At 49.0% G+C, this 16,023-nt stretch overlaps 2 protein-coding genes across 3 annotated transcripts; both read right to left on the reverse strand.

Annotated features, from left to right (window-relative positions):
* Window positions 1-130: 130 nt before the first annotated feature.
* LOC125445099 (protein ALP1-like) lies at window positions 131-6,393 on the reverse strand. The gene is made up of 2 exons (XM_048517949.1): window positions 6,174-6,393; window positions 131-1,764 (listed from the first exon to the last, which is right to left on the reverse strand). Exon 2 carries the CDS (start codon window positions 1,588-1,590, stop codon window positions 235-237), a length of 1,356 nt encoding a protein of 451 aa, XP_048373906.1. The 5' UTR covers window positions 1,591-1,764; window positions 6,174-6,393; the 3' UTR covers window positions 131-234.
* Window positions 6,394-9,348: 2,955 nt separating this feature from the next.
* Window positions 9,349-14,872, reverse strand: LOC125445187. 2 transcript variants are annotated; one of them, XM_048518098.1, is made up of 5 exons: window positions 13,977-14,872; window positions 13,299-13,346; window positions 11,240-12,085; window positions 10,501-10,533; window positions 9,349-9,714 (listed from the first exon to the last, which is right to left on the reverse strand). In XM_048518098.1, the coding sequence occupies exons 1-5, from the start codon at window positions 14,086-14,088 to the stop codon at window positions 9,665-9,667; spliced, it is 1,089 nt and encodes a 362-aa protein (XP_048374055.1). In that variant the 5' UTR covers window positions 14,089-14,872; the 3' UTR covers window positions 9,349-9,664. The 2 variants fall into 2 exon arrangements, with proteins under 2 accessions (XP_048374055.1, XP_048374056.1); XM_048518099.1 differs by lacking the exon at window positions 13,299-13,346 and having other exon boundaries at window positions 13,977-14,870.
* Window positions 14,873-16,023: the final 1,151 nt, after the last annotated feature.

The following is a 16,023-nucleotide window of genomic DNA, read 5'->3' on the forward strand; positions in this document are numbered from 1 at the left end:
ACAGAACATATCTGCAAGCAATCAATGGCTCCTTTCTCATCCCACATAGAAAGAGAAGCAGTTTATTTTTCTAAATCGCTTTTGTCATAGCAACTGACTATATGTAGTTAAAAGCAACAATGACCATCTATTCAAAATCATATCCTTTTTATTTGACGTCAACTTGGGTGCGCACACTGAAGGTGTTGGCATTCACACCCGGTAAAATCAGATGGGAAAGTGAACCCTTATCATTCACAGGGGATTCTTTTCAAAATAAGAGCAATAAGCAGCCCTTATCTGGCACGCCCTCTTGGTCAGCCCGGCCTCTGACAGCGGCACCCTTGGCCTGGCGGAAGCATTCTGGTTTTCCGCCGCTGGAGGACTTTCCACCGGCTCCAACAACTCATCCCCTTTGATTTCACATATGTTGTGCAGGATGCAGCACGTGGCGATGACAACAGGAATGAGCTTCTCCCTCACGTCCAGGCGCATCTGCAAGCATCTCCAGCGAGCCCTCAGGACCCCAAACGCTCTCTCCACGCACGTCCGGCACTTAGCGAGCCTTTCGTTAAACTGCTCTTGCGCCGCAGTTTTCGGAGCCGGGTACGGCTTCATCAGCCAGGGGCGGAGCGGGTAGGCGGGGTCCCCAATGATGACCGGGGTCATCGAGACGCCTTCCAAAACCGTTGGGTTCTGCGGCCCAAAGGTGCCGTCGTCCATGTTGTTGAAGAAGGGCGAGTTGTGCAGGATGCGGGAATCGTGGGACCTCTCGGGGAAACCAACGTAGATGTCAGTGAAACGGGATTTACTGTCCACCAGCGCCTGCAAGACCATCGAGTAGAAGCCCTTGCAGTTAATGTAGGAGTCGGCAGAGAACGGGGGGCACAGGATAGAAATGTGCACCGCATCGATCGCGCCAAGGCAGTTGGGGAAGCCCATCTCTTTGAAACCGTCCATGATTTTCTGAGGATCTCCCAGCTGAATCGTTTTGGCAAAGAGCCTGCTGTTTATTTCCTCGCAGACCTCTTCAAATATGGAGCAAGCCGATGAAATCCCAACCCCAAAGAGCTCAGAAACGGTCTTGTAGCTGTCGTGATGGGCCAGCTTCCAGATGGTCATGGCGACCCGTTTTTCGACGGGGATGTGGGACCTCATTCCGGTGTCTCGCCGCTGCAGAGCTGGGCGCAGCTCCTCCGCGATGTACATGAGGGTGGAGCGCGACATCCTGAACAAAGAAATCCAACATTTGTCGTCCTGCTCCGAGGAGATCATCCGCTCCCACCACTCGCTGCATCGTGGGAGCATCCAGTGCGACCGCTCCGACAAAGCCATCAGCTCGTGCTCGTAGTGGAGGGCAGGGGACGAGGAGTACACCATCGTCACCACCGAGACAATCGCGTTTCGGTGCAGCCGCAGCAGGGCTCTCTTGCGGCGGACGCTCGCGGAGAGGATGCGCCTCAAAACAGCGGCGGATCTGCGGAAGCGCCTCCGCTGCAGAATCCTCGCTATGGCAAAAATCACAGTGCGCCTGTTGAGCATCCACTGCTGCACCAGCAACTGGGAGGTTTGGACACAGGCCGCGACAAGGGCCAGGCACTCCTGCTCCATTTCGGCTCCCTCAGACGCTTTTGATGTTCGCCGCAGACTCCGGAGGAGGAAGTGATGTCAGTGCGCTGCGAGAGAAAGCCCGTCCCCTGCTTACATCACTGGCCAAGGCGGGGATGACATCATCAGGCAGGGCTGACTAGTCCATGCACTTCCACCTGGAAAGGCGCTGTTGAACTGAAGGGCAATAAATTGTAATTGGGTTTTTGCTCCCTGATCGAATCACGTTTACATTTCAATGGCGAAGAGCTTTTTCTTTTTTTTAACTGAGTTGAAGGGACAGTTCCACCTCACTCAAAACACCCAGCCATTCCCCATTTCAAGATCCGTACACTTCCAAGAGGACCTGTGTTGTGACTCTACCTAGTCACTCCATTGGAGCTTCCTCCTCCTATCCTCCAACCCCACCTGCCAACTGATCACTTACACACCTTTACTGCTTCCTTATTATTCTCCTGGCATCAGACCATGCCCACCTCCTCTCATTTAGACACCCCACTTCCCAAGCTTTTAAAGTTGAATCTTTAAAGTTTCCATGCAGACTGCCAGCTGATCCTTAAACTCCAAAGCCTGTTTGTTCTATCTACACACACATTGGAATGAGGTGGTAGAACCCTGAGATTAGCAGATTATACCATTTCCAAGGCTGGGGAGGGAAAACCATTTTGAATGCTCCCTTTTGGGATTTCTTTAAACGATCTACCTGTAGAATAGCAGCAAAACAAGAAGCGGGTGGGATCAAACCTCTCTCCTGAGGCCCCGTTTGAACGCTGTGGACATGTTCAAAAACAGTATTGGCCACCTGTACTCTGAAGTGGTACATTCTACTCTACAACCTTGGTATTCTACCATCTTGTTCCACTGTAGCCCCAGCTGCAGGTGTTCAAGGATTTCTGGAACACATCCTCTGTGACTTGAAGTCCACATCTCAGGCATATTGAGTCTGGCTGTTGTTACTCGGAGCAGTGAGGGAAAGGTGCCCAAAGAGAATTCCAACCAAACCCCTGTCCGGCATCCATTTAAGTCATGCCGGTTCTCATAGGCGCCGTTCTGTCACAGGGAAACCTCTTGAGTCCCCTCTACGATATCCCGCCCCCTGAACCATTCAGATTAGCGAAGCCAGCAGCAGACTGAACTACAAGCAGAGCTGAATAAAAAATTTAAATCCTCTTTTCCATGAAATGAGCAAGACACTAATGTATTCTCGGCGGTTTAAGCCTGAGGAATCAAAGCAGTTCTTTTGACCTAGTAACCCAAATAAAGCGGCTCAGGTGCTCCTTCGCCATCCGTACCAGTACAGCCATTGATTTTTTTATTCTCCCCACCACCTAACATGGGAGAGCGGAAGCAAGCATCTAGGACAGACTCATATCCCCACCCTCTCAAAGAAATTTCTTCTCATACGTCACCATTTCCCATACGTCCTGAATACATTAGGGATACTCCTTATTTGCATCTCCTTGTTTGAAAGCAAAGCGCACAGAACTTGGTTGTGCTTGCTTCTGGTGCGGCAGTGACTCACACAGCCAGAGATACGGCCTTGCCAACAATAGAGGATGAGAGTTTTAACAGAAGTCAGGATTCTGGGTCGTTTCTGTAAGAGATTCTATGTCCTTTCATCCTCCCAGAATGGCAATGCACCAGGAACAAGAAAGAAGACAGACAACGGTTGTATTTTTAGAGATATAAAGTCAAAGGGTAGGCAAGTATTTAAACTACAGATTCAGAGAAGCTGGCATTCCATAGCCTGAAAGGACTGCATTCTGACTTGAAGCCAAGCTCTCTAAGTTTCAGAACTGTACGGGGCTGACTATATTTATTTAGATTTATACCCCAACAGAGATGTGAACATTCTGCACATGCTCAGATGCGCTCTTTTATCACGATAGACCAGTGTTTCCCAACCTTTCCGACATCGTGGTACCCTTGACCTCGCTCTTCATATCTCAGGGTACCCCTGAGGTTCATTTGATTTTTTTTGCATTTTTTAGGTTTTTTTTTCGTTTTTGGCCTGTAGGTGGGGGGAGTGGCAAGCAGGGGGAGGGGAGGGAAAGCAGCATTGACAGCCGCGTTGTTTGTTTGCCTAAATTTGACATGGATTGGGGGGATTTAAAGGGAGAGCTCCGTTTAAATCTACCCCCCCCCAATCCACACCGAATTTAGGCAAATAAAACAATGCTGTTTTTCAGTGTTGTTTAAAGGGAGCCCATGAAGCTTCCACCCCCCCCCCCTTCAAAATCCATTTGATTCCGGTGCCGGGGGGGGGGGCGGCAGGCGGTAGCATTGTCATGGTACCCCTGGTACGTGCTCATGGTACCCCAGGGTACCACGGAACCCTGGTTGAGAATCACTGCGATAGACCTTAGACTCAGTTCTGGCATTTGAAACAGGCTCCAAGCAAGGGAAGTTGATGAGAAAGTAAGCTAAGATACAAATGTAACAAACGGCAAACTATGGTGCCGCAAATAGTTGTGGATTTGGGCTTAGCTTTTGATTTTCCTCTCAGCTCTTAAGTATGCAATGCTTGAGCAAGCAAATGACTGTCAGAATGGTGTACTTTCCAGGGAGATGCAGAAACAAGATGAGAGTCGGCAACCGAGTTCCTTGCAGAAAAGTGCTTGTGAATTATTCATGATAAGAAGGGAGGGTGGATGGATGATGTGAATGTCAGCCTATTGCTTATCTTTCGGGGACAAAGCACTGTTGTTGTTTTTTTTAACGGTTAACTCGTAAATAATCAACCACAAACTCTAGAAAATGGGGAAGCATGAAAAGACTTCTAAATATGAGTTGGGGTAGCATGGCAGCAAAGCTATGATCCGATAGGACCTCCGCCAGGTGGCTTTAGGCAAGGCATGCTTCTCTTGGCCTCAAACTCTTCTCATGGTCCATAATGCCAGAGATGTTGGAAGGGTTACAACACGAACGTGCACATAAACCGCTTTGCAAGCACTATACAAATGCTGCTAATTGCAACCCATGGATGCTCCTGGACTTCCTTGTGCCTCAATAAACAGGCAGCTGGGTGCAATATTTAACAGCTTAGACTGGCTAGCAGGCTGCCAATGTTCCAGGAAGAAGCTGACCAGGCCTCTGTCTCACATGCCTTGGTAGATCCAGACTAGATTACAACAATCCATTCTACATAGGGCAGCCTTTGATAACAGAACAAACAGGCATTGAATGCAGAGGCCAGAGTAGTAAGTGGAAGCCGTGGTATCAAACCTCTTCAGCACCAATGCTGCATCTACTATGCCAGTTCCCCTTTGGGTTCCAGGCCCAATTTAAAGCGCTGGTTGGGAACTTTTAAATCTGTCAACAACTTGAGTCAACACATGTGCAGGATATCCTCTCCTTGAATTCCTGAAAGTGTCTGGGAGAGGCAGGGTGACACGCCCCGTTTTCAGAGGTTGCCAGTGGGAATACCCTAGCTCAGTGGTGGCGAACCTATGGCACGGGTGCCAGAGGTGGCACTCAGAGTCCTTTCTGTGGGTACAGAGTTCATCATGTGGGAGGGGGGAATCACCCCCACAAACACCCCTAGGCTGGCCTGGGCATGATCCTTTACCTGGGAGTAAGCTCGATTGCTGGCAATGGGGCTTGCTTCTGAGTAAACCCTCCTAGGGTCGTGATTCATCCATTCGAAGCGTTGCACAGTTGCTTCACCAAGCTTACTCCAGAGTAACATGCGCCTCAGAGCCAACTGTTTTTTCTAAACTAAAACCTCAGCATTCAGGTTAAATTGCCATGTTGGCACTTTGCGATACATAAGTGGGTTTTGGGTTGCAGTTTGGGCACTCGGTCTCGAAAAGGTTTGCCATCACTGCCCTAGCTGCTTTCCCTAGATTGTGGTATTCCCAATCCCACCCCTTGGAGTGGCTGGCAGCATTTTCCCAAAGCTTCTGCAAAACGCTAAAGGCCCATCCGTTTCAGAAGGCTCTTTCTCGATCGTGTCTAATAGCGATTTATTTTCCACGCAGAGTTTTTAAAATTGGGTTATATTCCACGTTTCCATTGGGAGGCATTTATGCATCCCTTAACAGAAGAGCAGGACACAACCCTCCTAAAATAAATGTGCATTAACTGCAGCAAGAATTAATTAGAACATGTAATTAGAGCACTTGCTTTTCATGCATAAAGTCCAAGTTTCATTGTCCGGGCATATTAAGCTGCATTTCAGGAAACAGGGCTGGGTTAGATTGTGCAAAGTTACTATTAGTCAACGAAGAGACTATGCGAAGCCAGACAGGACAGCAGTTTAGGTCCCTACAAGGCAACGTCTTCCACGTATTCTATCCCTGGGGCTAAATTCTTCAACACTTAAACCCTAGAGGATGTTGCCCTAAGTTTTAAGAAAAACAGTAGTTTGCATTTGGCACACCTGGAGGAAGAGAAACATGGCGTGCATTCCTAGCCACGTTTACTTAGACCTTGATCCCTCTGTGCTTAGTGCAGATTTCTCCAAAACGTGCGTTGGATCGCAGCTAAGTGGGGTAAAATATCCAAGGTAGGGATTAAAGAGAGAAAAGGCAATATAGAAAAAAAGCCGGAAACAAGCTAAGAAACGGGCCGCCACACCGCCTTACCTCTGCCCTTTTACCCTGCAGCTCGGGGCTACGGCGCTTTGCTCCTCCGGGGAGACCCCGTCTTAAGGGCTCTGCCCCTTTAAGAAAAAGCTGCGCCTATCGATTCCTTACTCGACCGACCTCGGCGCGCGTGCGCGAACTAAGCCCACGCGCGCCAACCGCAACCCGTTCCGTCAAGGGTCGCGTCGGAATTACGGAAACACGTCCTCCGAAGCGGCTGTCCCCCATTGCGCATGCGACCCGCACCTTCGCCCTCTCTCCCCCCCTCCCACCTCAGTTCATGTTTCCTTTCCACGGGCGGCTTTTTCGAGCGGAAGGCGCGCAGCCCAACGGCTTAACGCCATAGAGAACGCTTTCCAATAAGGATAGAGCGGTCGCTAACGGCTTGAAGTTTCGAGGGCCATTTTAAGTGAGGGCAAAAGTGCCCGTTTATGGAATCCCAATTTCATTTACATTTTTGGTTAATCACCTGCTCCTTCCTTTATTAAAGGAGCATAAACTGAGGCATTTTTTTTGAGCACTGACTCTTGTTAGCACAAACTCCAGCTCTTGTCCAGCCTCTCCAACTTTTCTTCTTTCTCACATACATCTGCCTGCTTTTTCTATTTGCTTCCACTAGTCCTCTTTTCCTCGGCACTTTCGTTTCGTTGTTATTTTTCTTTTAACAACAAAGACCCAGGTTTGTATAGAGGAGCCAGACCAGCAAATGCAGGCAAACCAAGAGCTTTCCATATTACTTGAATCATAATATTTCTATGCCACAGGTGTCAAAATCACTCCCCTCCATATGTTATGGACTACAGTTCCCATCATCCCCTGCCAGCATGATGCTAGCATGGGATGATGGGAACTGTAGTCCATAACATCTGGAGGGCTGCAAGTTTGACACCTATGTTTTATGCCATCTCTTCAGTGTCTTGTTCTGGGTCACTTGCAATTAAAAACTGCAGTATAAAACACAAGCCACTAGACAAAAGCAGCATAAAAACCACCCATAAAAGACAGGAGACCATTAAAAGTTGGTAAGACACAAACCCCATTTTAAAAGCATGGGTAAATAGATGTGTATCAGTCTGGGCTCTAGAAGTAAGTGAAGGTGTCAGGTGAGGCTGAAAGGAGAGGCCATCCCAAAGCAAGGTGTCTCCACAGAAAAGGTCTTGCCTTTAGTCGCTACACCTCTCTCCTCTGAAGACCAAGACAGCAGGGCTTGACAGGCAGTATGGGAGAGACGGTCCTCCAGGTACTGTGGCCCCAAAGCCATTTCCAGCCTTAAAGTAGGAATAGCCATTTGAATTCTGCCGGGAAACAGGTGGGGTGCCAGTGCAGATCTTTTGCAACTGGGGTCATTTGATTCCTGTAACCAACCCCTCATATTAGTCTGACTGCTGCATTCTGGATCATCTGGTTTCCAAACCATATTCAAAGGAAGTCCCAAACCAGATTCAAACAGATGAAGATAACCTGTCCCCTCCAAAACTGCCTGAGCTGTATAGCCACCATTTGTTCAAACAACTCATTCAAGAATAGAATACTAGCCACTGGGTGGTAGTTCTTAGGTCAATTCAAGTCCCAGTAATGTGTAAGTATCATTCTTACTAAAGAGCCCTCCCTCCCCATTGTAAGAAGCCAATCTTTATTAGCGTTGCCATAGCTCGTCTTCCCTAGGATACAGTGAGTTACTTCTGTTTACGTCCTTACATGAACAAACCCAGACACACCCAATATCAACTGACTGCTCTTATCATAGCAATTCACCTCCTCTACCAGCTCCCAGGTTTTTGATGAAAGAATAATATGGTCTTAAAGGTAGTAGTTGATCCTACAGGTTGTTTTATATGTCCCTCCTTCCCTCAATTCTTTTATTCTTTTATTTTATTAGAACTGAACACACTTAAAACCGTAGAAATGGTGGTAGATTTCAGGAGAAACCCTCCCATCCTACCTCCTCTCACAATACTAGACAACACAGTATCAATAGTAGAGACTTTTAAATTTCTAGGCTCCATCATATCTCATGACCTAAAATGGTCACCTAATATCAAAAATGTCATCAAAAAAGCACAACAAAGAATGTTCTTTCTGCGCCAACTCAGGAAGCTCAAACTGCCCAAGGAGCTGCTGATACAGTTCTACAGAGGAATCATTGAGTCTGTCATCTGCACCTCTATAACTGTGTGGTTTGGTTCTGCAACCCAACAAGATCGACACAGACTTCAGAGAATAATCAGAACTGCAGAAAAAACAATTGCTGCTAACCTGCCTTCCATTGAGGACCTGTATACTGCACGGGTCAAAAAAAGGGCTGTGAAAATATTTAATGACCCCTCGCATCCTGGACATAAACTGTTTCAACTCTTACCCTCTAAACATCGCTACAGAGCACTGCACACCAAGACAACTAGACATAAGAACAGTTTTTTCCCGAATGCCATCACTCTGTTAAACAAATAATTCCCTCGATAATGTTAAACTATTTATTATATACTTATTATATAATTACTGCACTACTTTTTTCATCATTCCTATTACCCATCTCCTCCCACTTATGACTGTATGACTATAGCTTGTGCTGACATTTTATTTTATGATTTTACATTTTATGTTTTTATTACTACTGATTGTTTCCTGATTGCTTACTAGACCTATATGACAATCATTAAGTGCTGTACCTTATGATTCTTGACAAATGTATTTTTCTTTTATGTACACTGAGAGCATATGCACCGGAGACAAATTCCTTGTGTGTCCAATCACACTTGGCCAATAAAGATTCTATTCTATTCTATTCTATTTGTTGGCAAACCAACACTGATGCATTTTCTCCCAGCACGTCAGCCCACAAGGTTCCATATCCTTATTCTAGGTAACCTAGATGGCTGCAAAGTTGAAAATGCGTACCTCCAAAAGAAGCATTGAAGGAAAACCCACACTACGAAGTAAAGGAGCCTTCGCAGCATCCAGCAGTAGCGAGATGTTTGAACAACACCTCGGTTTCTAAATCAAATGTTTTGTTTCCTTCTAGTGAGATGCCCATGGCCTTCTTTTTCTGCTTCCCCAAATTCCTAAAATATCTTCACCTCTCTTCCTCTCTTACTAATTACTAATTGCATGACCTCTTGCAATCACCCCACAGTCGCACTGGATAGGAAACAATAACACATACAAAGCAGAGAGGTGAATTGAAATAAATTCTTTTTTTTTTGCTTTTATTTTCAGGGGAATCCAGAGAAATTAAAAACTGTGTGAAGAAATTAAAAACCAGAGCATTAAACCAGAGGGGGCAGGGAAGGGGGAGACATCAGCCCCATCCAGGACGATTTCGGCAAGAACAGCAGTAGGATGAGGGAGGGAAGGAAGGAGGCAGGTGGAGTAGCTTCCCCTTTCAAGATGCCCGGGCTTCTCCAGTCTTCATGGGGTGGGATGCCTTGCTTCTCTCCATGTGCCCCCCACCCCCTGGATCTTAACAGTGCTTCCCCAAGGGATCCTTGGTGTTAACCCTTCCCATCCAAGGTGTCCGTGTAGACCGTCACTTTGCTAGGAGCTGTTCAAAGAAAAGAACAGAAAGTGATAATGCAGTGGAACAAAGAGAGCAGACCCACAAGCGAAGCGCATATTCCATTGCCTGTTCTCACCTACAATCCCCCCATTCCCATATGCAGAGGTGGGATCCAGCAGGTTCTCACAGGTTCCCGAGAGGAGGTTACTAATTATTTGTGTGTGCCGAGAGGGTGTTACTAATTGGTGATTTTTGCCTTAGTTACGCCCCTCCTCCGCTCCTCAGTAGTAGTGCGCAGAACTTGAAGCCGTCTAGCAGGAGGTGCACCGGCGTGCGTGGCAGCCTGCGCCTGCGTGCATTTGTTTCCCGCCCAAGGACGGGCGCAGTGGCTGCGTCCTTGCCACAGCCCCGCCCAGCAATGCCCCGCCCCCGGAATGCCCAGTCACGCCCCGGTCGTGCCCCGCCCAGCCCCACTGGCGCTACGCCACTGTTTGAATCCCACCACCATGGGAACCTGGTACTAAAATTTTTGGATCCCACCACTGCCCATATGGTACCACAATGGTCAACTCCCTTATTAACCCTAAACCGCTTCATCCTTGCCTAAATTAACCCTAAACCGCTTCATCCTTGCCCTCCCCTCCCCTTAACTGAACCTGTGGGGGCCACTGCTCAACAAAGCACCTGTGTGAAGCCTGCGTCCAAACCCATGTTTGGTGCATCCCACCCTTTCAAGAGAAACTGAGATCTGTATTTAACTGAGAGGATAACTGGGCAAGACAGACAGCTGGTCTTACCAAGCAAATGCTCACTTGATTTGGGACCCCTTACCTTGACTGTGTAGCTCCCATATATGAGTCCATTCTGTATTAGAAGAAGGAAAGAGGGGAATTAGAAGCCGGGCACTGATGTACCCTGTGCCAAAACCAACCCCACCCAGTCCCTCGGCTACAGTTTAGGAAGCAAACTGCCGCACTGAAGTTCCTAAATTTCAATGGTTCTGAGAGCTGGGATTCAGATGTCAATTCCTGCCCAGTCCAAGAGTGGGGGGAAAAACCTCCTTCAAACTGCTTTTGCTCATCCTGCCTCAAAGTGGGCATGGGAAGTTGTGTTGACTGCAGAAAACAGAGAAGCTGTACAATTTGAGATCACAAAACCTATTTTATACAGCCAGGAGGGGCAGCATGTAAGCCTGTACATTACGAAGAAGTCTGTTCAAACACACAAAATGGCAGCTTCTAGGCATTCCCAGGCTTTCCCACATTTTAAGCAATGAAAAGTCGAAAACGCAAATGGTGAAATGCCTAGCATCAACCCTTCGTTCCCTACAAGTCCTCGCACACAGCTGGAACTATTCCTGGTGCGCTATCTCTTCTATTAATTGCAACAACCACTGTTCTGTTCCTGGGAACATTTTTGCCCCCAGCATCTCTGCAGATCCCCCAACAATCCCATTCTGTCCCCAAAAGATTTGCACATCCCATTCGCTTTCCCACTTCCACCCTTAAACGCATATGTCCCCATTTGCCTCTCCTAGATGGCAACATTCAAGATCACTCCTCCGTCTTACCTTCCAGATGGTAATTTCTTGCGGCCTGCCAGTCATTGGCTTCCATTTCCTCCCAGCATGCTCCAGTGTTTGCCTCTTCCACATCCTTTTCTGGTGTTGCCCCGCCACCCCCTCCGTGCCCGGCTCCTGGCTCATTGATAAAGGACAAGCCCCACTCATTCTGAAAGATGGCTCCCAGGTGCTGTTGCCGGCTGCTGTCAGAGGGTGGGGGGCTGCTCGGAGGCGGCGCCAGGACACAGTTGGGGAGGCTATTGGTGGTGCGGACAGCCGAGGCGGGAACATGGCAGGCTTTCCCTGGCTGATCCAAGTTCTCTTTCAGCTTGCTAGCATAAGATATCTTGGGAATGATCCGGGCGCTGCTGCTATCAACAGGGAAAGCAGGAAGGGGCCGGAAAAGCGACCATGTTTCCTTCCCAGAATCCTCGACGGCCGCATTGGTGGCATTGGACGCAACGGCGGGCTTCTCGCCAACTTTGATGGCGCTGTTTCGTTCTGACTCCGGAGACGACGACGGAGACGGCGGGTCGGAGTAGCCACGGCGTCGGTGCTGCCACCGGCCGTTGGAAATGCTTTCGGGAGCACAGTGGTGGCCGTTGGTGCTGGGTCCCCATTCCTTGCGGTCGGAGGGGCTGCCTCGGTAGGTCTTGTGGTAGGAAGCTGCGTGGAAGGGCCGGCCGTGGTAGAAGCGATGGGGATAGCGGTGATGGTGGTGGTGGTGGGGTACTGGAGGGTCCCGCTCAGACAACTGGAGGTTTCGGATGTTAAGGCTGTTGGAAGGGCTCAAGGGAACACTGGGCTCATCAGCAATCTCCGAGGATGCAGTATAGCCGTTGGACTCCCAGGAGCCTAGAGCGGAAGGATCATGGCGTGAACTCAACATTTCAATGGATGAAACGGTATCTCTCCCACCCAGTGAGCCGCGTGGCGTAGTGGTTAAGTGCTTGCACTGCCACTCACACGGTCAGGAGTTCGAGCCCCCTGTGGTTCAGATATCCTGGCAGCTGGCTCATGGTCAACTCAGCCTTCCATGTCTTGGTCGGTAAATGAGTACCTAGCTCAGGGGCCTGCAACCTGCCAGCATGGCCAAGGGGCTGAGGGGAATTGTAGTCCATGAACATCTGGAGAGCCGCAGGTTGCAGACCCCTGACCTAGCTCATAGCTAGGGGGTAAAGAATAGCTGGGGAAAGCAATGGCAAACTACCCCACAAAAGAGGCTTGCCTATAAAATCACTGCTCGCAGTGGTACCCCAGGGTCGGACACGACTGAAGGGGAAACTTTACCTTTATCTCCCCTGCCCACATTATTGAATTTTAAATGTGGCTGGGAACTGCCCCTTCAAGGAGGGCTCCATAGTTCCATTTTTCGTGCTGATTTATTTTTGTTCTCCAATTTATCATCATCCTATTCGAGCCTCCCTTCCTGTAATACAACCAAACTAAGCAGGCTGTTCAACTATCGCTTGGGGGCTGCATAAAGAAAGCTAGGAAAAGGTCAGCTAGCAGGCCCCCCACAATAACTTTCTTTTTTAAAAAGCAGCATTATTTTAAAGGTGAGAATAGTTATATATTCCTTTCCGCCTCTGGGAACTGAGAGCGGAGCCACATGACAATACCATACCCCAGCAATTACGATCATACATCCAGAAAGATCCCTACTTCACTACCCCCCAAAAAAATCTTGTTCGGCTTTCTAAACAAAACTATTCAATGCTGCTGTTGGAATCTCAAGATTTTAACGGTGATCCAAACGACACACTAAAAGGATCACCTTTGCACCATTTGGCAAGGTAGTTAGAGCTTTCCAAACACCACGAGCTTTTCCATCTGGCAATGCCTTAGAAAATCATCAGTTCTAAAGATACTGTTCCTGGCAAAAGGAAGAAAGGTCATGCACTTAAGCAGTATATAGGAAAGCAAAGTCTATTCCTCTACAGCAGCAGTTGAGAAGATCAGACAGGAAATGCATGATTTTTCCAGCACTGAGGCATAGCTACCTCTGGGAGAGAAACAAGAGACAAAACAACATGACACAAGGGGAAAGCCCCAGTCCCAAATTCACCTTCTCTGGAGCCCTGGCTCGGCCTGTAGCCCAGCTCTGCTCCAGCTCCTGCACAACAGAAAGAAGGTTTTACTTCACAGTGACAGGCATTAAAGGACAGCTAGAACTCAGAAGTCAATTACAAAGGGCAGTCACTCAAACTGGAACCCCTGTGGTTCGATGAGAAACAAACACTGATGCTTTGGGACCAAACTGTAGTACAGTGAATTCAAGAGTGCCAAGGGAAGAACAGGTGCCGGTGGATGCCCAGACTCTACAGAAGGGTTAGGGTGGCCAGTGAACAAGAGCAGACCTTTCTGTACTAGGCAGTCTGTCTGTACTTGGGTGGATACACAGCTGGCTGATCTATCTCAAATGCAGTCGAGCTATGAAATGAGAGATAAGTGCATTCCAGAGCTGCATTCCTATTTCCCCAGAAAGAGAAAGGGGCACATCTGTATGAGCTAAAACAAATTTCAAGTCTCTTGCGCTGTGAATCTGGGGGATGTGTCCAAAGAGACCAAGGTGGGCAAGGGGTAGTGAGGCCTGTGAAACTTCTGAGGGTAAAGCAAACATTTAAAAATCTCTACTGATGGCCAATTGCCAGAATCTGAACTCCCAGGCACCTGGGTTTTTTGATCAACCTAAGAAGTTCCATGGGGTCAGAGGTCAAGCACGGAACGCCAGGATTTCTGTTACCTGTCCGGATGCGGTTGCTGAGGCCGTGGCATTTCTCCTTCTTCCCCCCCAGAAGACGCAGCTCTTCCTCAGGGTTACGGTTCTCATCCATGCCCAGTTCCTCCTTCTGCATGGTCTACAGCTAGCCTTGGGTGCAGGCGGCCGACAACAAAGGAGCCCCGAGGATGCGAAAGGCCTGAAGACAGCACTGGTCCACCCCCCCACGCCCCTGTTAAGAAGCAGTGACTATCCCGTCTCCCCCAACCCTTAAAAAACAAACAAAGCTAAACTAAACTAGCGGCTTGTCTCTAGAAGTGGCAAAGCCAGATCTAAACCCAAAGCGAAGATATCAGCCCGACTACAGAGACTTCTCCCAGAGCTGCCCTAAGAAACTTTGTTGCCACACCTTGGGAGGAGGAAACGGAAATCTCGAGTGCCGGTAGGGAGACTTCCTTTCCTCCTGCGGGATCTTAAGTTTCAGTGGCCTAAACTAACCCTCCGCAGGTGTGCCGCTGGCAACTGATGGCAGAAAAGAAACGAAAACGTAATGAAAGTTGCCCCCCCGTCCTCCTCTCAGGGGCCCGCCTGCCTCTCTCCAAGTGGCCCCCTTGGCTACAGCTGCCCCGGGTCCAACCCTAGCGGGTCCCTTCTCCGGAGCCTTCCCAAGCCCGAATCGCAGCCTTCGCCTCCCTCTGGGTGGGTCGCCGGCCCTCCCGGCCTCCTCAGCCCTTCGCTGCTACCGCGGCCCCGGCCTTGCCCGCAGCCCTCCCGGCCCAGCCCGGCACTCTGCACGCGACCCGGGAGCTCCTCCGCCAGAAAGCGCAGCCCTTCCGCCCCAGCTGCCCCGCGCCCTCCTCCGCCTCCTCCCGCCGCTCTCAGGCCCAGGCGCCCCCGACACCCGCCCGGCACACTCGCCAGCCAGCCAGCCCCCGCCACGTGACCGTTTCCCCCTTTGGCCTCCTCTGGTCATGTGACCCGCGGCGCACGGCGGCTTCCGGGGAGGGGAACCCTGGCACGTGACGTCGGGCGTGTCATGTGACCTCGACGCGGCCATGTGACCCACTGTGTGTGTGTGGGGGGGAGGGGTCTGTGATTCGTCTCTCTTTCTCCTCTCCCACCTAGTGGTTAGATGACGTTGGTTCGTGTGCATTGTTGGAAGAGACCGACGATTCGTTTTAAAATTACTGCAGTTATTATTATTATTATGGTAGATTTCACAGCTGCCAGATCTTTAGCTGGTTGTTGGCCTTCATTACAATTCGAGCCTCACCCAGAAGCCTAGGAAGTTTGAATATCGAGTTCTTCCCAAGGACCTAGGATATTAGAGGTATTTGAATATGTGCAGTTCCTAGAAGTGCTGCTTTCTGCAGCATGTGGGCTGATGTTCTGACCAAGTTTAGGCAGTTATTATTGTTTATTATTATCATCATTATTATTATATTTATGCCCCGCCATTTTCTGGAAGACTCAAGGCGGCTTACGCTGATTCAGAGGTAGCTCAGAGATCTGAACTCCCTTAAGAGGAGACAAGAGATACACACACACATAACTAAAATGGATCTCAACTTTAGCAATAAAGTTAAATGTTTTAACGTTTTGCGAACAATGCCAGAAATGACCGGCAATACTTTTCTAGCGGTGGCGTAGGAGGGAGCAGAAGTGGCGTAGGAGGTTAAGAGCTCGTGTATCTAATCTGGAGGAACCAGGTTTGATTCCCAGCTCTGCCACCTGAGCTGTGGAGGCTTATCTGGGGGAATTCAGATTAGCCTGTGCACTCCCACACATGCCAGCTGGGTGACCTTGGGCTAGTCACAGCTTCTCGGAGCTCTCAGCCCCACCTACCTCACAGGGTGTTTGTTATGAGGGGGGAAGGGCAAGGAGATTGTAAGCCCCTTTGAGTCTCCTGCAGGAGAGAAAGGGGGGATATAAATCCAAACTCTTCTTCTTCTTCTTCTAGAGCCCCCCTCGTGTTTTCTCGGCCAACGAGCTTTATTGTTAATCTAATGATAAATAAATTATCTTAAATAAATGTGATACGTGGGTGTTTCCCCTGGCAGTACTGAAAAGA

The sequence above is a fragment of the Sphaerodactylus townsendi genome, linkage group LG15 (genome assembly GCF_021028975.2).
Source record: "Sphaerodactylus townsendi isolate TG3544 linkage group LG15, MPM_Stown_v2.3, whole genome shotgun sequence".
Taxonomy (NCBI): domain Eukaryota; kingdom Metazoa; phylum Chordata; class Lepidosauria; order Squamata; family Sphaerodactylidae; genus Sphaerodactylus; species Sphaerodactylus townsendi.

Coding starts and splice junctions, on each gene's coding strand:
- LOC125445099 (XM_048517949.1), bottom strand. CDS start 1,590: ATGGAGCAGGAGTGCCTGGCCCTTGTCGCGGCCTGTGTCCAAACCTCC.
- LOC125445187 (XM_048518098.1), bottom strand. CDS start 14,088: ATGCAGAAGGAGGAACTGGGCATGGATGAGAACCGTAACCCTGAGGAA. Junction 12,086..13,298: donor GAGCCAGGGCTCCAGAGAAG/GTGAATTTGGGA, acceptor CTTCCGCTCTAG/GCTCCTGGGAGTCCAACGGC. Junction 10,534..11,239: donor AAGAAATTACCATCTGGAAG/GTAAGACGGAGG, acceptor CTTCTAATACAG/AATGGACTCATATATGGGAG.